Source organism: Aulonocara sp. 'chitande type north' Nkhata Bay, linkage group LG11 (genome assembly GCF_057382095.1).
Source record: "Aulonocara sp. 'chitande type north' Nkhata Bay isolate Kocher_YH1m ecotype deep benthic linkage group LG11, A_spYH_male_GT1.1, whole genome shotgun sequence".
Classification (NCBI taxonomy): Eukaryota; Metazoa; Chordata; class Actinopteri; order Cichliformes; family Cichlidae; genus Aulonocara; species Aulonocara sp. 'chitande type north' Nkhata Bay.
In genome coordinates this window covers 37,292,079-37,315,709 of record NC_141354.1, presented here as the reverse complement: position 1 = coordinate 37,315,709, position 23,631 = coordinate 37,292,079, and the positions used below count along the sequence as shown (strand labels likewise).

General features: G+C 39.9%; 1 protein-coding gene across 1 annotated transcript; it reads right to left on the bottom strand.

Moving 5' to 3' along the window:
* Window positions 1–10,131: 10,131 nt before the first annotated feature.
* Window positions 10,132–17,812, bottom strand: lta (lymphotoxin alpha (TNF superfamily, member 1)). Its single transcript, XM_086310087.1, has 5 exons — window positions 17,745–17,812; window positions 16,066–16,189; window positions 14,453–14,534; window positions 14,310–14,363; window positions 10,132–11,301 (listed from the first exon to the last, which is right to left on the bottom strand). The coding sequence occupies exons 1-5, from the start codon at window positions 17,801–17,803 to the stop codon at window positions 10,979–10,981; spliced, it is 642 nt and encodes a 213-aa protein (XP_086166213.1). The 5' UTR covers window positions 17,804–17,812; the 3' UTR covers window positions 10,132–10,978.
* Between the last annotated feature and the right edge of the window lie 5,819 nt (window positions 17,813–23,631).

The following is a 23,631-nucleotide window of genomic DNA, read 5'->3' as shown; positions in this document are numbered from 1 at the left end:
TGAAAAACATTTATTCTGAACTGTGCACCACAATTTCAAAACATTTTCTGAAAGACGTAACAGTATACATGTTCTCACTTTCATTAGAATTTTGTTTATCAAAAGGTCTGACATGGTAAATGCAAATAACAGCATCTCATCACTTATTTCTTCAATACAATATGCATGTCCTTCATTCATCACTTTGTGGAACTTCAACGCACTTCTGCTCTCCCCCATATTCCATCTTCACAAGCATATCCTGTGCGGAGATCGAATAAAAATTAGTTGACACTAATTAATGGCACAAATAATCCAGTAAACAATTGCAGCACAGTAAAAAAAAAAAAAAAAAAAAAAAAAGAATCCTCTTTGAGCCATTACTTGTGTAAAGTATTTTCCCAAAAGACAAGGACACAGGCAACAGGTAATACTGAACTAAATGTAAAACCTCAACCTTTTTCATTTTTACCTAAACCGTGTGCACAAAACTCTGGAGGGATCTATGCTAACGTAGAACCCAGTCAGGACGTCTGCTACTGCTGTTTGCTCGTGTTTTTATTTTTATGGGCGATCGTTTTCAGGCTTCAAGCAGCACCATTATACCAACATTTCACATTCTAGACATTGTTTTAGGTGTATTTGACCAAAAGTTTGACTGAAAATTCACATGCAAGCTTTTTTTCAAGGCTGTGGTATTTGCCCGCAAACAATACCTTTCAGCTAGCTAAAACAGAATATTATGCTATCAGCGAGCAACATGGCTAATGCCTTTCACACAGCTTTGTCTCAACTCCAAAGAGCCACAGAAGTAAAAGCTCATAATAATAATTGAAACAATCTTTGAAAAAATGACTTACCAAGCATGGCAAACAACTCAAATATGTAGAGCAAAATGTTCTGAAACGGCTTCACTTCAGCTTCGATTGGAGCCGTGCTGGGGGCGGAGTCTGTGAATTTACTCTGTTGGTGTCATAGCCCCTGTAGGAGTTCAGAGTTAAGAGGTCAGGAGTTAATGTTTCCATTGTAACACCTCCAGATTTGACAGAGAAACACTCATTTTTAACACTCGATTTTAACTACTATCATTTTACACCTCAGAGTTACATTAAAAGAATGTGACTCTGCTTAGAGTAAAATTAACTCTACTTTTGCAAGAAGACTATTAACACCAAAACATTTAACACTTTTGAATTTGCTGTGCAGGGAGGGAAAATGGCTAGTCGAGCACAGTTTGGACATTTTCACTTAGGGGTGTGCTCACTTTTGTTGCCAGCAGTTTAGGCATAATGGCTGTGTGTTGACTTATTTAGAGGTGACAGCAAATCTACACAGTTGTACAAGTTGTACACTTACTACTTTACCTCGTATCAAAGTGTCATATCCTCAGTGCTGTCCCATGAAATGATATAACAGAATATTTACAAAAGTGTGAGGGGTGTACTCACTTTTGTGAGAATTTTGCTGAGTTCACCTCCTGCTGGCGAGCTGTTACCGACTTGGCAACAAGTGTCAAAGGGGAAAATGTGTATTCTCCTACTAGCTGGCAAGTTGTTGCTGCTGCTTGCCAGGTGAACGAGGTCAGCTGGTTGGGTGCAGCACCATATATTTCCTTGTGACTTTTTTGGTCACCAACAGAATCCTTCAGTGGCCCATAGTTTGCACGGGAAGAAATTTCTGTCTGAGCTGTAGTGAAACTCGGAAAGAGTGTTTAACGGAAAAAGTATTACCAGGAATGGGAGAATACAAAGTAAAAGTTGTGCCTTTTGAAATGCGTTGGTTAGACCAGTGTGGTATAATTTCTTACTTGGAGGTGAACATTTTCCATTTTGTTGCAAGGTTTTGCGCTTGGTGCTTTGCGAGTATTGTAGTCGCCGTCTGCAAACTGCTGGTGTCTGTGGCAACAAAGGAGGAGACTCACTCACAAACTGATCGAGGAATACACACTTTTCCCGTACGGCCTGTGATTGCCAGCTGATTGCTCACTGGTCCTCAGCCCCTACGTGTCCTAAGATGACCATATTGGCGATATCCCCTCTGCGTGGTGTTACATACATGGGTTAATGTAGAAAATAAGTGAGCACTTAGTCAAAGGAGCTTGCAAAGAAAAGCGTCTGGACTTCTTTAAGTTACTTGAAGACGTTTCACATCTCATCCGAGAAGCTTCTTCAGTTCTAAGGTCAAATGGTGGAGAGTCCCAGATTTAAACCTAGTGGGAGTTTCCCCCCACAGAGGGACAAAAGGACCCCCGATGATCCTCTAATCACCTGAGCCAAGGTGTGAAACTGGGTGTGGGTCCCAATCAGCCAGAGTTTCGGGTGAGTTCATTGTGAAACCTGGCCCCACCTTATCATGCGAATTCCTGAGGTCAGGTGGCCCAGGATGTGAGTGGGTCCTTGAGCACTTGTACATATTCTGACCTAATTATTTTAAACTTGTCTTATATAAGCACCTGTCATTAAAACAATATTTAAAAGGTCCTCTTTAAGGGTGAGCTGAAGATTTAATTTCTTGTGTGAATGTAGTAAAAAGCTTAGGTTTAACAAAACAGGATGTTCGCAAACTCAGCAGAATGGGGAACTTCTGGGACAAAAACAGAAAATTTTCTTTGTCTGTTGTTTTTTCACCTTGTAGACTTCAGATTAAGAATAACATTAATGCAACATGGAGCCTAAGAGGCAGGACAACCCCCCCAAAAACTGAAAATAACTTTACACTGGCCAAGGCAGCTGTAGGTGTCTACTTCAGAAAACATCCAGGCCGTTTACTTTTGACTTTATCTTTTTATAGATTTAAAATCACAATGGTGAAAGCACACATAATGTATATATATATATTATATATATGTGTATATATATATATATATATATATATGTATATATGTATATATGTATATATATATGTATATATATATATATATGTATATATATATATATGTATATATATATATCAAATTTAGTGTCTACAGTAAGACATTTAATCTTTTTCTGATGGCACACTCGGATGGCTTGACTAATCACCCGGTGAATACATATCCTATCCTATCCTGTGGTTCTTTTTTACACTTTCCCTACAATATGTCACATAATGTCACTCATCACCAAGAAGAATGAAAACTGTTAACAGAAGGAAGTTGACTTTTAGAAATACAGCACAAAAAAACCCATTATCTTATGAGGAAGACAAGAGTGAAACACCGTGGGAAACCTTATGCGAAGGTATGAAAAACACAAAGATGAACCTTAAAAGGAAGTAAATTACCCCAGTGGATGAGCAATACAGAGCTGATAAACTGTGTAGGGGATCTGAAACACAGGACTTCCCTCGGGAGGAGCCTGAAGATGTACACTGTGACCTCTTTCCTCGTACAGGCTAAAAGTGTGACCACAGCAGGTACGGGCCGTTTTTAGTAATATGTGTGAGAGGAATCAACAGGACCGGATGGCTTAAAAAACAGTCACCTCACCACTGTGTGCGGTGCTATTTTTAATAGTCCTTACAGTCAGTGTTTAAACTCTGTGGAAAAGGTTAATAATCATTCTTGAGCCTAAAATACTACGGCTTACTGCTCGTAGCTTTATCATCTGTAGTATTTTTAACTAGTCATAGTAAACTACCGATGCTGTCATTAGGGGTGGTGTGACAAGGTGATAATGCATTAGTGTACATTTCCTTCCTCCTTGATCTAAAAATATGATACAACAGTTCATAATTACAACATGCTTTGGTTGTAGCAACAAGAGCCAAATAACAAATATGACTGTTATGAAGAAACAACATCTCAATGATGGCTGATGGATGAACTGTAATTCAAGGCTAAAATGACTGATGACAACATAGAGGATCCAAAAGCATGAAGAAGAAAGAGCACTTTTCAAAACAAAGCTCTTTCACATGAAAACAAGCAGATCAGATACTGAAGAGAAAAAACAAGCAGCAGCAGCAGCAGCAGCAGGGTGTGTCTGGACGTGAACAGGAGATTGGTCAAATTTAAGTCCTGGAACCATTGTTCTGCATTCAGATTTCTTAATAAAGGCTCTTATGACAAATAACAGGGAAGTCATTGTTCTCTTTTAATTTAAGGTAAAATAAATAATAAAGAGGTCTCAACTCAAGCTGGATTAAAAGTTGTGGAAGAATTGTAGATCTGGCTTCAGGCCTTCAAGGTCTTGTTGTTGTTTGTTTGTGTTTCTATCCCGTGTAAAGTCAGATAAATAAAATCAATCAGCTGGTTAAAGCATATTTATGAGAGGTCACTGACTCTGCTGACCTGATAGCCTAAGGCAGTTGATTTTGTAGCTTTGGGCCTCTGACAGAAAAGCTTTGCTTTAGTTATTAGAAAACAGGCCTCTGACTGTGGATCTCAGGCTTCGTACCCACTTACATGCAACTAGGTCAGATACATAACCCGGAGAGAGGCCATGGAGAGCCTTAGCATCAGCAGCAAGACCTTAGAATCTATTCCAAAGCATGTGGGGAGACATAGAAGTGAGGGTAAACTGAGTGTGATGTGATTGTGTGTAATTTATTTGTGGATTTAATTTCCAGTTTTAATACAAAGAATTTCAATTACATTACTAATTTGACTTCAGGCAAGTTGAAACTTCTAATAAATGTATTCAGAGGGAGGAATAACAATTCAGCTTTATTGGGTTTTTTTCTTATTTAACTGCAGCTTTCTCAACATAATAGTGTTGTGATTACATCAGCCCGCAGAATAAAGCAGAGAGAGAACTCACGTGGTGAAGCAAGATGAGCTTATCCTAAACTGTAGCTTAAACCCGGCAGACTAACATCAATAATGTAGGAGTAGTCACGACGGTACCGTCTTCTCCTGTGTAAATTCTCTGACCTCATGACGGGTTTCACTGAAATGAAGGAAACAATAATAAGAAAACTCCACAGGATCTTTTTCTTTCTTTCTTTCTTTCTTATGAACTGATGAACTGCAAGACAAGTTCAGCCTGTGCGATCATCTCTAAATCAAACAGCGCTTTTATAAATAGCCACTTTTGCGTGTATTCTGCTTAGATCATCCACTTAGGCTACAAATGAGGCCCCAGGTACAAGCAGCTAAAGGTCGAAAGCTTCCTGTTAGAGGCCAAACACTGCTGTACAGATGTACTGCAACACAGTGTGAGTGCACCAGTCCCCTTTAGGCCACGCAGACGGCTCAATTATTGCATCATCAGTTTCTTCGATGAGATGGCTATATTTGGTTAGCTGTATTGTGAAGACTTCCTCTTGTACTGTAACAATGAAAAGCTGTCCACTTTAAGGGGGCAGGTGACATCTACAAACCACTGTAATGGGAGCGGTGATCCCTGTAACTGGGATTACTGGCATTTGTGCTCCTTTTGGTATTTTTGGCCTGATGGCAATGCATTAAAGTTGTCATGCTGGGACGCTGTGGGCTGACTGTCTCAGCCACTTCACTTTTTTACAGGTACAGACAGCTGAATGAAGGAAGCGAAATCACGTTAACATTATATCGTCTGTATAATATTTTCCTATTGTCAGAAACGTTAGCCTCACAGCCCACTTCTACTGTGGATTGAAAAAGTTTATAGGAAAAAAGAACACCCACTCCTGATGTACGGACTGTAGTTGTATTGTTAGAGTGAGTTTGTGTATTGGCATGCACTGTTAGAACAGACATGGACGTACTGTTTCTGAGCTGACTGCAGTTGTGTGAAGCACTGCGACAAATGTTCATATTGGCACTAAAACTATCTCCTATTTCAGGCTTTTGCTGAGTCTCCAGACGGTGGGCAGGTGCATCCTGTTCCTTTTCCTTTTAATTTGTCAGATGTGTCTCGAGAACTTGATTAAAGTCGATCTGTGGCAGATTAAATTAACTGGGCATGACCATGTATTTCATACTGCATGTTGGGACAAATATTGAGCTATGACGTTCAAGGAACTCTTTGTAGTTTGTACGGCACCGAGTGCTCGCAGGAGGGCAGTGACCTCAATAAATGTGAACTGGAAGAAATTTGGTGCCACCCGACTTTTCCTAGATTTGGATTTCGCAGTGAAACTGAGTAACTGAGCAGGAGGGCCTTGTTCGGGGATGCGACCAAGAGCCCGATATTCATCTTAAGGCTTTAAGAACTCTCCTACAGAGGTGAGAGTACCTGAGCAGCACTCTATAAATCATGCTTTCATCTTGGAGCAGCTAAAGAGTAGCAGCTCTGAGTAAAAGGAGTATTTATCTGGTTTGCCAAGCAACATCTAAAGGACTCTCTGTGTTTAATGGGTTTTCTCTGATGTCATGTTGCAAAAACTGCCCTCTCTGGGCAGAATTTCAAACTCTGTATCTGTTAAATCCCAGCAACCTGTACCCTGCTGATGCAGTCCCTCCAGAGGAGAGCGGTGGTGGTATCTTCATGCTGTGAGGGGTAAATTTAGTGATAGCCGTGGCCACATGCAGAGAGGTTCTTAAAGAAATCTTTCTCCAGATGGTTCGCCTTTCGGCACTACGCTGATCTGAACTGAACAGTAAATGCAAAAGTTTCTGGTTTTCCATTAGTGATCTGAGCACCTCACAGAACATCTGAGAGAAAACCTGAAGACGCTTCTCATCCAATCTGATGGTGCATGCCAATATCAGACAGGAAGAATGAGTGGAGATAAGCTTGTGTAGATGTCATACACATCAGTCTGGATACTTTTAATGTGTCATTGTGGGCTGAGTAGACAATAAGTCTTCAGGTGGTCTGTGTAGGTGGACTTTGGCTGCTCAGAACAACACAAACACAAAAGGGAAGGTAATATAGAAACACACACATGCACGCGGGATCGTATACACACAGCATCGTTTTATCTCAGTTCTGTGGTTGAGCATCGTCACATGCTTTTGCCACTAGGTGACGAGACCTGAACTCGTAGTGGGTGTCAAATCTATAAATCTAAAATGTCAAACAGAAAAAACTCTCACGGTGATTTTTAGACGCCCTTTATATTAAGAAGCATTGTTTATAAGCTCAGAAAAAAATCTAACTTGACCCTTTACCATAAAGTGCTGAAAATTCTCAGGACAACAAGAAAAAATGTGCCCCATCAGCAGCTTCCTGAATTCTTAATGAGAGTTCTTAGAAGCTCCACTTGTTTTCTTAGATCTAATCTCACTCTTGTGTTGAAACTAGACACTTTACGTGCTCCCCTTTTCCACACTCAGGCAGGAGTGCTCCTGTTTCTTTGTGGGCCACGAAATGCCATTAGAGGCCTGACTAATCAGCTAATACAAATGACAAGCCCCATAAACAAAGGCTGAAGAGAACAAAGGAGCCAGTGTCGTAAGAAAGCGTGACAACATTACAGCTGAGATACCTGTTAGACATGATGTCATGTTACAGCCTCTGTCCAAACCCAGAGGCGGGCGGTGTTAACACTGATAAGGTGAAGGGATTTTTTTTCTTTGTTGACTGAAGTCAGTGTTAAAGATGTAATAAGGTGGATACTGTCATTTTCAAGTGAATATTAACTTGTTGAGCAGGTGTCATTGCTACACTCCCATAGTGAGTGTGTTCCTGAACAGTAGAGTCAGAGCCTGGGGAACGTCTGTGATATATGTGGATGATGACGCCATAACACTGCAGTGAAATGCTGTACATTCATTCATTATTTAGAGAATTATTATTTAGAAAAGACAGGAAAGCAGAGAGAGAGAGTTTGGGGTAACACACAGGAAATGGTCCAGAGTGGACTCAAACCCAGGTGCCTGCAGTGACCTTTGATCATCTGCTATAGCAGCGCCCAAACTCTGGTATTTTATTAGTCTTAGTCAACAGGCATATGCCACTTTATTTGGTACACCCGTCCACCCTGCTGTTGAACGGTTGAACTTTGCATTTAACCATGTAGTCATGTGAACCTGGTGAAGTTCAAACTGAGCACATTTAAGTGGTTTTGACCGTGGCACTTTTGTTAGTGTCAGACAGGCTGATCAGAGTGTTTCAGAAACTGCTGATCCACTGGGATTTTCCCACACCAACCATCTCCAGGGTTTACAGAATGGTCTGAAAGACAGAAAATATCCAGTGAGCCGCAGGTCTCAGAGTGAAAATGCTTTGTTGATGCCTGGGTTAGATGAGAATGGCCAAATTGCTTCGAGCTGAGAGGGAGGGAACAGTAACTAAAATAACCTCTTCTTAAACCAAAGTACGGACACGAGCATCTCTGAACACATAACACATGAGACTGTGAAGCAGACGGGCTACAGCAGCAGAAGACCACACCGGGTGTCAGCCATCGACAGAAGATTAAGGCTACAAATGACCATAATTGGTGAATTCTACAACAAACGTTGTCCAATGAAGTTAAAGAAAAAAATGTTTCCTGGTTGAATTACTCTCAATTTCCACTGCAATATTCACATGTGAGGGTCGGAATTTGTCATAAAACCAGCTGGTGACATGACAGTGCCTACATTCTTCTTTTATGTGTAGTCTGTGGGGGTTGGAGTCCGCCTCCAATGACCATTAGAGCAAATGTAGCTCTCGGCACTTGTGTGATGGCTTTGTTTTTCATACCCAGAGGTTGCCACCTGATTGGTAACTGTTATTAAAAAAGCAAACTGATGTCATTTTTTTCTAGTTTTCCCACAGCCGAGTCTGTCCGGTGCTGCTTCGATTAAAATAGATGTGGCATTCATTGTACTTTATTTGTGTTGCATCAGGCCTGGTAGAACTGCAGGAGAGACTTTTTTAGAGCCAGTTCAATAACATCAATATTTACACCCTGCTTTTTATGAGGCTGCTATTCACTCTCTAATTTACAGCTCTGATTGGGCGGAAGTTAAAATGTCAACTTTTGCTGGAGTTTTTTCCCAAATGTCACTTTGATCCGGTGATGGGAACACAGAGACTCATTGTATTTCAAAATTCTCCAGCGTGTCTCATCCGTGGAGCTCAAGCTTGCCGACTTTGGCCTCGCAGTTTCAGAGAAGTTACCGACTACTATGTGTTTAAAGTTTCTTTCAAGCCTCATTGTTTAGGAGTTTATTAGTGTGTAGCTTGTGGACGCAGAGAAGTGTCAGCATTACATCCTATATTTATGCCTGACCAGTTTTCTACAGAGACAAACAAAACAGGAGCGAGAAATGCTTAGTAGAAACCATGACAGGAAAGTAGTGTATGTCAACAGAGCTTCCATTATTTAATGAGCTTAAATGTATATGCACTCTCACAAAATGATGTATAATAGCTCGGTCGGGCTATTATTCCACAATGTACAAAAACAGACTTTCTTAAAAATAACAAACAGAGGAACTCTGGGCCTTTTTGCTTTGAGGCAACAGCGCTAACTGCTGTGTGTTTAATGATATGTATTTGATGATTTTCATTTAAAATTGAACTGAAATAAACAGTAAAACCTTGAAATCTCAGAATTAAATTAACATGTTATCTAATTACTTTTTATTTCATGATATTGCACTTTTAGGATCTAGGAGGAATATAACAAATATCTACCAATATACTTCTTTGGCCCTCAGAAGTCACGATTATTAACAACACATGTGTGTGGATGACCCGGAGGGTAATGTACTCCGGCCTTTGAGCTCTATTAAGTTTCAGTCCCAGTACATTAAGGGTGAAACTTACACATTCACGTATGACTAGCTTCATGATTTTTACATTCTAATTCTAAAAATGATATTAAGATGAGCTAAACTGCCTCAGGGGAAGCTGGTCAGAGGGTGCTGTGAACTCAAAGGTGTCTGAGGGTGTTGTAAAGGGGAAGCGGTGTAACGGTTGCACCAAATATGTGGCTTCCTGTGCTGTTGCTCAGCACACACACAAGTAAATATCACAGCGGTTGAATACCTGTGAGTAGAACTAATGTCAGGCCCGAAAGATGAACAGCGCCGTGTTTTATGTTTTTTAATGTCACTTCTGAGGTTTCTCAGAATGTATTTGTGGTCTGTGTTAAGCATTTTTCATTGAATGAAATGTCATAGCAGGATGTGTACGATCATCCGAACAGACGATGCTGTGGTGTGCGAAGGCTTCATGCTGCCTTTGATTAGGTGGGAAGTGGCACCACCGTGTGGCCAGTCAGCAGTGCAACGTGCAAATAAAAAGTGCATCAGGTTGGTTTACAATAATCTTTATTAAACGTCTATATGCAGAATTCAACAACCAAAATAGAATACTCAATTACATAAATTACAGAAGCACATAACAGTGAAAAGGAACATAATTATTCCAATGACTTTCACAGTTTACATTCATGTCGGCCTAAAAATTCAAAAACAACTCAGAACCAGCTGGCATTTTTAAAACTCTGTTCAGGTTGGACTGATGCAGTATACGATTGTTTGACCTTTATTTACTATGAAGATGTGGCCTATCAAGAGTACGAGGTGCCAGTTAGTAAAGTCTATATTAAAACCTGCATAATGGAGATTTTTTTCTTTATTGTAGTGTTCCATGTTAGCCACAGAGTCTTTAATAATTGTAGACCATGATCAAATCCTTGCAGTATTTTTTTTATATTGTGAGAGTTAAAGGGGACCCATTCCTTTTCCTTTTATATATATTTATATATAGTTTAAACATGTTAAACATTACCAGTGTTTTTTTAAAAATGAGGTCAGAATATGTATAATTATTCCGTATATTACATTCTATTGGGGGTCAGTGTGACGTGATATAAGGCAGTCATTCCTAATATGAGCATATCAGGGGTGACAGAGGGAATCTTCCTATCGCTGTACAAAACCTGTCTGCAGTTCAGATGGTGGTGCAGCAGAGGGCGCTCACAAACTACTTATTATTGGACAGAAGTGAATGGCGCTAAATGGCTAAAACAAATAATTTACAAAATAAAAAATAAACATTGTTTAAAAACGTGAGTCCAAGAATAAAAATATGCAGCTGGAGATGAGCAGAATATTTCCAATTTAAATATCTAGCTCAAAAATCCAGTTTGCTTTTATTCTAACTTGTTTATTTAGGGCCACAAGTAACATACCAGTCCAACCAGACCTCCAGTTCTATTGAAGCTTGATGACACCCCAGTAGGTATCGTCATTTAGAATTTCACCTGTTATGTTTATGTTGACACTGTCCAACGGTCTAAGTTTGACAATCTTGGCCAACCACACTGAGTTCTCTGATGAGGCCGGGTAGATGCCCTTAGCCAGTGTCTTAGTTTTCTTATCATGAAAGCCAGTTCTTTTCACAAGCACACATCTCTCCTGTGAATCTTCCCTGAAGGTCACCTGGGCGTAAAAGAAGTAGGTCCCGTTTTCCTGGACGATGATGGACGTTCCACACAGGGTAAGGGTTTTGTTTCGATTTTGTTTCGAAACAGAATCTGTAGGAAATATGGAGAACGTTTCTTTAATCACTCAGTTACTTTAAATTCATTTTTAATAATTGATTTTTAACCTTTTTTTCTTGTTGTTGTTTTGTGTAATCAACCCAAATGTTCACGTCAGGTGTGATTTGAGGCCACAGGGGAAGGGTGGATCAAGTGAGTTAACGTATACACCATTATCCTTCTCAGTATGTGGGGGGGAGGGTAAGGGGCTCCAGAAAAGTAAGAAAAATTCAGAAACTTTAGCAAGTGATGTTCAGTTCAATGGATGCACCATTGCGCTTCATATCTGATATTTTTGATGGTAGCGCTGCAGCTGATGTTCAGCAGCATCGATAAATACTGCATCATTGTTAATTACTCTCTAATTTACATCTTTGATTAGGCAGACGGGAAAATGTCAACTTTTGCTGGAGTTTCTTCCAAATGTCTCTCGGATCCGGTGATGAGAACACAGAGACTGGTAGCTGTTGACTCAGACCTCACAGTGGAGTAGTTTCTCACTGTATGTGGGAAAGTTTTCTTTGAAGCTTTGAAGGTTAATTATAGCTTGTGGACTGCAGTGAAATATCTCAGATTAATATCTAATCTTCTGTGCTTGACCAGTTTTCCACAGAGGGAAACAAAACAGAAGACGGAGGCGAGCTGGGTTAACCTTTGTTGTCTAAATCAGTTCAGTACGTTTAAATGTGAAATATAGAATGATATCTGACAGTAAATCGGTATAAGCGTTATTACGGTAATTGAATGCTGGTTTTTCCACTTTACACACGTTTTCTTTGAGCGTACAGAAAAGAATCGGGTGAATACCCGAGTCAGGGATAATAATAACTATTAATAAATGAATATTTTAGCGCTCAACATTGACACGCTGAATGCCGGTGGGTGTGCAACCCATGCCTTATTAATCTGTCAACTGAAGTGAAGAAAACCACATGAAAGAGGAAATGGAGGAAACTCTCCAACCGACTTGTTTTTTTTAATGACTAACAAAAAGTGTCTTTTTTTCTTGAATTTCCTGAAAGGAAGTGCTTTTTCCTCTCTGCTTCAGATCAGTGGGCCCCATAATCACAGCTGAATAAATACACCAGGTAAACAAAGCTGATCTTCCAATTAGTGTCTAATTTTCCTGCAACATACCACCTGACGAACTTGTGAAATCTGCTGCTGTGGGCTGTAATTATACGTTAAGTCGGTGCAGCCCACATTACAGAGCTGCTTCGGGTTTCTTGTGGTTTTAGAAACCCACTTCACACAGGAAAACTGCTGCATAGTGGGAGGAAAACAGTAAATGAGATTGGAAACATAATGAGGCTGCACGGCTCTGTGTTTCTCAACGGTTTAACCCGTGCAGAGGATTTCTTTGTGGATGTGGTGAACTTTTAAAACGTAGATGTAATAGTTATTCGTCAGCAGGATAAGTATGATAACTTTTATCTCTTCAACACAATAAACCTCATGGTTTTAATCTGTTCTACCGCTGGCATAAAAAATACCTTCTCCAAATGTAGCCAGTAACTTCTCCACAGCTATAAGACCAAAGTGAATTATAAAGGGAACCGTGGGACAGAAAATGAAATATAATATGTCTCTTTGTGCCGTTGCCAGACCACAATGGGATCTGAAAAAAAGTAACATCTTCACTTCTGCCTGTTGTCAAAACTATAAACTAAAGAGCACATTAACCTCACAACTAAACGTGTCACAATATACCTGTACTGATGACATCTCAAATGTCAAATAGATAATGTGAAATAATCAGTCCAACCTAGCATTTTGTAGATGGTCACACTGCATATTAATGCTATCTTGAAAAAGAAGAAGAAAACTGCTCACAAAATAATGTTGATGCAACTGACAAAGAGATTAAATAAAACGATCTCTTCAATGTGGAAGGTAAACCCCAACAAAAAGGGGTAACGTGTGAAGAAATAACCATGTTAATCCCAAGAGGGGTCTTTACCTAACCCATAATCTGTATATAAAAGATGGAAGTAGCCTCTGAGTTTGAAAAGTGAAGCCAATGCAAAAATACCTCAACCCAGCTTCACAGGGGCCACATCCATCTTTCATATACAGCGTGGCGTTGAGAAAACGAGGCGTCTTTAAAGTCGCATCTCTGTTCCAAGCTTTGCACAACTTTAGATCACAGCAGGATCCGAACATGACCAGATTCCCAATGCCGTTCCTGCGTTTGGCTTCTTTCCTCCTCACCCACACCGGAGCTGGTGTATTCTTGACTTAGTGGTTTTAATAACAGATATGGCCTGCTCTTGTCGTAAAGGGATTCCTATCAGACTGTTAATGTAGTAACACATGAAAACACTTTGGAGGGGAAATAAACTTGTACCTGCAGTGTATTAAAAAAGGAAATACTAATAAATCCATCCACTGTCAGACTGGTTAACTGAAACATGACGTCAGCTTTTATCACCCATCCACTTTAGATTAGAGATAAAACACAGAGAAACACAGCAGTATATCAGTTTCCTGTCTAAGTTCTAAGTATTTGAGAACATGTGCCTTCATATAGAATTTGTAGAAAGTTGTACCTTTTTTTCTTTTCTTTCACAGAGTCTAAACAGACTCAGTTAGTTAACCCCAGGTTGGTTGAAATATTCAAATTAGGTGTTATTTTGTTATTTACTTGTTTGTTCACACCCCTCCCCCTCAACCCGCCGTGTCCTCGTGCGCCTCATTTGAAGGCTGCCCACGTTTTTCAGAATGACTTTCAGCTGCTACTGACATGTCTGAGCTCGTTGCACTCAGCATCTGTAGGCGTCCAGTTTAACAGTAGTTTTTATGCATGGCAGGCATCATCGTGATACGAGATCAGTAACAAGTGAGAGTTGTCTCTTTGGATGTGTAGCAGAGTTAAGATTTGTCTGTGTGATCATTAAAAGTTGGTGTAAAAAGACATAGTAAGAACAAGGGATACGGTTTTCTCATGAAACTCATGATTGTCAGAGCATGCCAACTTCCCACATGAAAAGACGTGAGCTCACCTACAGACAGACGTCCATTATGGTGGGAAATCTGGATGAATGGGTGAGAGCTTCCTGAAATGCAAAATAATTTAAAGGATTATGACATTTTCAGTCTTACGATTATGTGATTGTCCATGATAAATGTGACAAATGATATTTACCTGACTTAAAAGGTTCCTGAGTCTGCCTTTGTATGCGACCTGAATGAGTTGAGTTGATGGTCTCTGGTGTAGGGACTCCAACCTTGAGGAAAAATCAAAACATGCTCAACAAGTGTGCCGTAAACCTCCTTTCTTTAAGAAGGTCACCATAGATATTTGTGGTTGCAAAAAGACTTCAATTTCTATAGAAATCTGTGAGCTGACCTCTATACACAAGTTACTCCTCAGTTTGTGAGCTCAATCTCTCATTTCAGTATGCTTGTTGGCTAACAACGTGTCAGTCATCCGCTGTTAAGCACTGAACAAGCGGCTTCACAGTGAGACCCAGCCTTCCTGGTCAAATCTGACTTATTTGTAACCAATATGGTGAAAAAAATCCTCCAGAGGTTTCAAAACTCAAGACTTCTGAATCTAATAGATGATGTCAGTGAAGCTATATCCATCTTTTGTACTGTTCCTGGCTGTTTGTCTTATATTGTTTTTCAAGTACTCACATTTCCCTTTAGCCTTTACCTTTTCCACTATTGTAAATAAGGATGTGCTCTTGCAGTACAAACTGGAATTAAAGGAAATTACAGCCTGCTTCGTTTTCAGTCAATATCCTGAAAATGTTTTGAACATGAAGTCATAGGAATTGTTTGTGTTTATGCACGATCAATACTCCACTTAAGGAAATCCCAGAAAAGTTTTTACAGAGTTCACAGAATTGGGGAATGACTAAAATCAAAGTATTATAGAAGGTGAAAGATGTACCCATGAGGAAGGATACATCTTTCACCGTCTTCAAATACTGTGATCGCAGTCATTCCCCAACACTCTGTATGTTGTTCTCATGGCCACGGATAGGTGGCCATGAGAACCTGCATTTTAATGGTAGTGGTTATTATGAAAATATACTGTTTAAAGGCTGGGGAAACCTGCAGTCAGCTGAGACTGAAGTCGCTTGGATGAGTGACGAAACATTTCTGCCCCAACCCCGATAAGGATAAGCGTAAGAGAATGGATGGATGGATGCACATAGAGAAATTCTCAGTTTCAGTCTGCAACAGCTCCACTTCTCTAAAGGCTCTATTTTATAGTTGCCATGTTTAACAGACACTGGAGAGACTTTTCAAACACAATGAGTTTCTGTGTTCCCATGAGAGTGCTATCTGACAAAATCATCAAAGATGAAGGTTTTCACTTCCACCTAGAAACAAAGAGTGACTAATGGCCCTGTAATTGTGAGGCAGATGTTGTTGGCCTTATTTTCTAATTCTGGGGATGTTTTTTAGAAGAAGAAAAAAGAAATTAAAAGAACCCAAGAGCTTAAAGCATTCTTCCTTTTGTTGAGCAAGCAAGAGGAACTCATGGTGTTGCTGCCATCTAGAGGCACAAACTGGGTATCTAGAGCTGACTTAATGTCTTTGAATAAACCGATAAGGGTAGATGTGGGGCTCATTTTATTTACTTTACCGTAATAAATATGGTATTTACACAAATTACAAGCAGCAAAGCATGTGCTTTTACAAGTGCGTTCTTGATGCAAACTAAGATATGCAAACTAAGATATGACCCCGCTAGCAGTCAACATGAATCTCAGTGAAATCTGTGTTTGTGGCAGGCATACTGACCTCTGCTGGCTTCTGATTCATTGTAGCGAGATGTACAGCCATAATCACCATGGCCACGGTGAGGAGACAGCACCAAGCCTGCAGCAGCAGGTGCCTATAAGACGACCTTGGCTGATCCTCCATTCTGTCAGACAAGTACGCACAAAACCATTTAACAAATCGGCCTTTCATTTGAGAGAATGACTTTAATTAGTATATCTTCTGGCATAAGTTAACACCAGTTAATCAAGATTTTGACTGCTCTAAATATTCTGTTTCACAGGTTTCTTTCTTCATCTCTTGGCTCTGTCACTGAGGCCTCAAAGGTGGCGGAGCATGCAGAGCTCCACTTTGACCCAGGACCCTCAAATAAAAAAAAATCAAGACTTCCATTTCCTAGTTAAATAAACATCAGGATCAAAAATAACCTTTTTACTTTTATTACAAAGTTTTCTTGATATCATATCCGCATCTTTTAAATGTTAATATATTAGAAGGATTATTTTGAACAGCGAATCATGCAAAGCCCCTCTAGTAGACACTGAGAACAAATATACCATTGTTAAAGCTCCAAGAAAGTTTTATTACCTAGTATTCAACAATATATCCTCTCATTTGTGATGTCATGACCTCTTTAATTTTAAATTGCGACCCTTTAGGGGTGGGTGGGGTCTGGGAGGGTCACTTGAGCAACTATCGCAGTATATTTCTGCAGAAAGAGCGCATTTTTTCTTCAGCGTGCTTCACCTATTGTGCTTTTGGGACTTGTACACCTCCACCTCTTCCATTAGGTCAGAGTGCAAAGCCAGACAGTGAGATGAGTTGCAAGTAAGTTCTCACTTTCGCTGTCTTATGAAATGACAACTTTCTAAGAGAAGTCACTGAATTCTTGCCCTGATGAAGTCAATGTGACATGTTAACATGACTCAAAGAAGAACTGGCCTCAATAATCCTGTGACCACAAGCACACACATTTAAACCAGACCCCACAGAAATCATTTACATGGCTCCTAGAATGGCTGCTTTGCACTTGCCGTGTTATGGTTAACCTAACCATGCTGCTGCTTGTCTGGGATTTTACCTCAGTGGGAGTTTTTTTGTCCGGTACACAGGGTTTCTATGGTTCAACATTTTGTGGTCTGCTTGTTTATTTGTAATGACATAGACAGAAACCACTCAGTGATTGCAAAAAATGCCACTGACCCTGAACTGTGCGTCCAATGCACATTGCTATGGTTGAATTTACATTCCAGTGAGGATGCACAGCAGGCTTCACATAGTTGCACTTGTGCCTGGGTTAGACAGTGAAAACACTGGTTCAACCACTCAGTCTGCAATTCGCTCACGATTTTGTCTCTTTAATCTGAATTCTAAAATCGATATGGATAGCAATTCATTTTCTGGGGGGGAATTAGTCAAAAAGTGTCATTAAATCACTACAAAATCCGAAAAATAAACAAAGGGACATATTATTGGGCTCTTTACATTACTACGGTCTACACAGTTCTGTGTGAAAGCTGAAAAATCGTATCCCCGAACACGCCTTCCCTTTTCTGTAAAAACTTTCTATATTCTGTCATGTAAGCATCACAGCGGCAGCACTGAGCTCAACCACAGACCTCTGAATGAAAACATTCACAAAGAAATCACAGGAATTTAAGACAATATATACAATAGGATCTAAATCAATCTTGACTCACCTAGTGTGTGTTGCACTCTCACTGTCCAAATTCATGTGGTGCTTGTCTCTCAAAGACATGTCAGGTTGTCAGGGTTTTCCCTGTTACATGAGCTTGTAGTGAAGATTAGATGGAGTTTTTTTTCTTTTTATAGAGTAGTTTGAGAGATGGGAGGAAGGAGGCTGTGGTGTAGGTGGTGGGGCGGTGAACAGCACAGAGCTACAAACCAGCTCATACAGCCTGGTGTGAAACTGAATAACACCTAAAAACCAAAATTACATGCAGTTTCATGCATTTCCAATGCACAATGACTTTAGAGTAAGAGAAACATATATTTACAAAACAGACGAGTAAAAAGGTGCAAAATGCCGTAAAAGATGTAAAGATAAGCGTCGTTCCAGTGGTGCGGCCCCTCACTGACACATTCATGTGTGTTGTGGGTGGTTTGTGATTTCCCACGTTTATAGGTCAAAGTCACCCTTTTCTAACACCCAAACAAATGACAGGGGCTTTTTTTTCTTCTTCTTAACTGACCTGATGTGTGATGAGGAAATACAGTGCGTGTGCAATAAAGCACGCTATACAGGTTCCTTGTTGATGAGTTGCGGCCACGTTGTGTCACTCTACAGAGTCTATTTTAATCACAACTAATCAGCTTGAATGTAGCCTGAATTTAGATCTAAGGCTATTCAGAGGGTGAGAGTGAGAGTTATTCATGCATTTATAATTGCAGCTTGTAGATAAAAGCGCGGGAAATATATAGCTGCATCGGGCCATTCGGTGGCTCACGTGTTGAAGATAACTGACTGCAGATTAGAAGGCCAACGTGTTATTTTTACGTTTTCCTGTATGTTGAAAAAGGAATCGATTGCCCGCTACTTTTAACATCAGGCCTCAAACTTTCACTTTGATACAGCTAATCACATGACTCTGAGCCTAGTGCTCATTATGCTGCTGCAGCCTCTCACTGCTGGGGGACTTCCCATGATGCACTGAGCACTTCTCTTCTGTTGCCTTCTTTTCACCCCCCCTCCATGCAAGAAATGCCATAACTGCATATTTTCATGAGACAGACTTTTGTTTTCCCTGTGCTCCAGGTTACTTTTTGCTTTTTGCTTTCTTTGTTGTTTGTGGTATTTCTACTTTTTTCACTTCCCCTTCCTCTTACTCCTTAACTAGTTATGGCACACAAATGCTTGTCCAAGAACTTCTGCTAGAGAGCTTGTCCTGTAAAAAAAACAAAAAATTTAAAAGAGACCCTGTTGATACCATACACTTGCTCAGGGGGGGGGGGGGGGGGGGGCGTTGTCTGGTCTTTTCTTTGTAATACAAGTATACAACATAAATCCACTTGACATGTATTCGTGTATACGTGTATTCTGTATTCGTTCTTACTGTTACTTCTTTGCATGAGTTCAAAGGAATCCTTTCTTTTTCAAACACTTGGCCTGGGCAACTCATTTTCCATTTCAAACAACCATTTTAAACTCCTTCAGGCATCTTGTAAGACAGTTTTTTCATCAATTTCTGTGGCCATACTAAAGATATCATCTCTCATTGATAACATGAAGAGCCACATGTATTAAAAACTGTGTTAAGGTGAGTCTGAAGTCTGTGTTTTTGGCTGCCACCCAACTGCTTGGCCAATTAGACCAATGCCATAGACCAATGCCATAGACCAATGCCATAGACCAGTACCATAGACCAATGCCATAGACCAATGCCATAGACCAATACCATAGACCAATGCCATAGACCAATGTCATAGACCAATGCCATAGACCAATGTCATAGACCAGTACCATAGACCAATGCCATAGACCAATGCCATAGACCAATACCATAGACCAATGCCATAGACCAATGTCATAGACCAATGCCATAGACCAATGCCATAGACCAATGCCATAGACCAGTACCATAGACCAATGCCATAGACCAATGCCATAGACCAATACCATAGACCAATGCCATAGACCAATGTCATAGACCAATGCCATAGACCAATGCCATAGACCAATGTCATAGACCAATGCCATAGACCAATGCCATAGACCAGTACCATAGACCAATGCCATAGACCAGTACCATAGACCAATGCCATAGACCAATGTCATAGAACAATGCCATAGACCAGTACCATAGACCAATGCCATAGACCAATGCCATAGACCAGTACCATAGACCAATGCCATAGACCAATGCCATAGACCAGTACCATGTGCAGTTCTATGGTCTCTTTTCTAGTTTTTTAAATGCAACTAATGGAGTGCCGCTATTTATGCTAATGACTTGGGATAAAATGTAAATCCATCCATTAATTTTTTACGCATATGATACAATCATTTATTGTTGTGCTCACACAGCTAGCTTTGATAGTAACAGTCACAGCTGTGTCAGCTCAGACTAATTTTAAATGCACAAAAAACAAGGTCATGTTGCTCCTTATTTAAATAGGAGGGTGGCGGAAGTACTTGGGTATTGTGATTGATAATAATCTTTAAGCCACATATTGACTACCAGTTAAAGAAACTTTAGCAGGTTAAAGAGGCTGACGTTGGAGTTCATTTTCCAAAACTGATTGTGTTTCTCTTTCACTGCAAGGAAAAAGCTTGTTGCTAACATTGTTTTACCCCTACTTGATCACAGTGATATCATTTCCATGAAAACCCTGCTCATTCTCTCCCTCTGTTGGACTCTGTTTATCCCGGGGTATTAAGATTTCTCTTGCAGACGTTAAAAGACAAATGACATGAACTTGTCCTTGTTTTTGATATGATGGGTGTAAACATTAGATAGTTATTTTATTGTTTTTTATTTAACAATTATAATATGTTTGTCTGAAACAGGTCTCTCTTTTAAGTGAGACCATGAGTCTCAGTGGGACTACCTGTATAAATAAAGGTTAAATTAAAAAAAAGAAATATTCAGACTTCATTACCTGGAATATGTCAGTTTTTCTTAAATAAAACAGCTCATTTTTATTGTAAGTATATATTTGTAATAGTATACACATAACAGGAAATAAGTGAAAGCATGTTTGTTTTTTTAATCATTTTTCATTTTTGCAGTTTACTTATGAACAAACATAAGAAAGCGGTGAGATGACACTAGCTTTAGTCAAGAATCTGTGCCACTTGTTTGCTTTCATTTATCGCTGTAGATTGGCACAGGCTGTGGAAAAACTGAGACATGAAGATGACTCATGATGTTTTTTTCTCCAAAATGTGCTTCTGTATATTAAAAGAAAACTGAGAGAACATTAAGATGTGTTATTTATAGATAATGATAGTATAGTTTTCTGATCCAGCCCAACAACTCATTTTATTGGGCTGTAAAGTTGTTGTTTTTTTTAATCTATTATTGTTGCTCATCTAGTGTCTCACACAACATTACTTCTTCTTCTGCAGCTTAACCAAAGTCTGGGTTCCTTTTTGGAGGCCCAATGATGTTTTCAAAATTCATCCAAGGTTTCTCATTTTGCTCTTTATATTTAGCTGCCTCAATTTTAGGATATTTAAAAATTGCATGCAGGTCACTGTCAGTTTGGTGTTATTTCTTGCACTGAAACCTGTGGATGTTTTCCAAGGCAGGCATAAACTGTTTCATAAAACTATCCCAAGAGAAATCAAATAAGTACCACCCAAAGGTAGAGTCGCACTCCTGCACTGTTTCTTTGCAGCAGATGGGTACTTAAATGACTGACTACCTCAGGCTGCTGAAGTCCTTCTTTGGAATACGTGTTTATTTGCATCCGACCAGGGAGGGACCTTTCAATGCATCCCTGTCTGATGCAGATTTTTCTCCCTTTCCATCATATGCTTCTCCAGCTCGTTTGAGGAAGGCACCAGTGGCACCAACCAAGCCAACCAAGAGGCAGAACTGCTCATCTCTGGGTCCTTCCCAAGGTCGCCTCATAGTTTGACACCTAAAAGGCAGCAAAGGAGAAACTTAGTCAGATGCTCAAACTAACTCAACCAGAGCTCTCTGAGGCCTCTCTAAAGACCAATCCTCATCTTTCTCTAAGTGGTGTATAGTTATATAACATGCGTTTTTGAGTTGTATTAAGACCTAAGCCCTACATAGCAAAATGAGGCTTCCATTACAATCCCCAATGTAAGAGTATTTTAAATGATTATTATTATTATTTTATGTCAGAGTTTTTAGGGAGACTCCACTCTTTTCAGTGAGTTCCCCGACTTGAAAGTTATTAAAAATCTGCCTGTAGAGATTGGTTTTTGTGTGTGGTTTTTGAATCTTTTTGAAGTTTTATAATTTCCCCTTTTTATATTACTCTCTCTAAGGCTGAGCTCAGACGCTTGTGGAAAGACTTTCCTTTGCACTGCTTGTGTCAGTGATCTTAGTCTTACCACAGCTTGTGGCCATAAATGAGGGTCGGTAGTTTCTGTTCATGTGCTCTGATGTTTCAGCCACTATGTGTTTGAATTTGATAAGTTTCTATTACCATGATGAGCAAATATTCTGAAGTATACAAACTGGCTCACTGAGAACATTCTTCACTTGCTTTGCAGCAAAGTATGGCTTCTTGTGACAAACTGTCATGTTTGTGCTCGCTCAGACTTGGTTTTGGAAAGATTCTGTTTTGCTAAAGAAAAAGTCCAAATCAAACTACAATTTTTGTAAGGATAAGATGTTGTTTTGATAGAATAATATAGCAGCATTTGAAGTGGAAATCCACTTATGAGGATGAGACTCAGCATGAAAACAGTAGTGAAAGTTGCCTTTTGTGAAGACAGCAGTAAGAGATGAGAGCGAGAGGGTCTATTTCCATTTCTGTTTTTGGTTTCATGTTCCATGGGACATCCCCAACCAACCAGTCTGTGTTCTCCTGGATTATTTAAATGTCACAAACTTTCTCCAACCTTATTTCAATTGAGAGCAAACACACACATACAGACACACCTACACATACAACATGAAAAAGAAAAAGTAGTATGTGGGCTACTGGGTGCTGTCCCCACTCAAAACAAGAAAACATTTTCACCATTGCTTCCTATACACCTAGCCTGTAATAGTAAAATGGTAAAACTAACAGGTATGAGTCCTTCTTTCAAAATACCTCCACAATATTTCCCACCAATAGGTCAGTTGTTATGTTCCAACACTACACCACAAAAAAACAAACTCCTTCATTTAGGACTTCACACTTCTGTTTTTGCGGTCCCATAAACCGCAATGCTACACACTGAGGTACATTAATAAAAAAGAACTCTCAAGTATTTGTTCATACATGACATGGTGTATCAATTCAATTCAATTCAATTTTATTTATATAGCGCCAAATCACAACAAAAGTCGCCTCAAGGCGCTTCATAGGTACAGAGAAAAACCCAACAATTATATGACCCCCTATGTGCAAGCACTTTGGCGACAGTGGGAAGGAAAAACTCCCTTTTAACAGGAAGAAACCTCCAGCAGAACCAGGCTCAGGGAGGGGCGGGGCCATCTGCTGCGACCGGTTGGGGTGGGAGAAGGAAGACAGGATAAAGACATGCTGTGGAAGAGAGACAGAGATTAATAACAGATATGATTCAATGCAGAGAGGTCTGTTAACACATAGTGAGTGAGAAAGGTGACTGGAAAGGAAAAACTCAATGCATCATGGGAATCCCCAGCAGCCTACGTCTATTGCAGCATAACTAAGGGAGGATTCAGGGTCACCTGGTCCAGCCCTAACTATATGCTTTAGCAAAAAGGAAAGTTTTAAGCCTAATCTTGAAAGTAGAGATAGTGTCTGTCTCCTGAATCCAAACTGGAAGCTGGTTCCACAGAAGAGGGGCCTGAAAACTGAAGGCTCTGCCTCCCATTCTACTTTTAAATACTCTAGGAACAACAAGTAGGCCTGCAGAGCGAGAGCGAAGTGCTCTAATAGGGTGATATGGTACTA

Bases quoted from the DNA above. Each gene is read 5' to 3' on its own strand.
- lta (XM_086310087.1), bottom strand. From the start codon at position 17,803: ATGTCTTTGAGAGACAAGCACCACATGAATTTGGACAGTGAGAGTGCA. The intron at 16,190-17,744 runs GTGAGTCAAGAT...CTTGTCTGACAG, and splicing joins GAGAGTGCAACACACACTAG to AATGGAGGATCAGCCAAGGT. The intron at 11,302-14,309 runs GTGAGCTCACGT...TATTTCCTACAG, and splicing joins TAATGGACGTCTGTCTGTAG to ATTCTGTTTCGAAACAAAAT.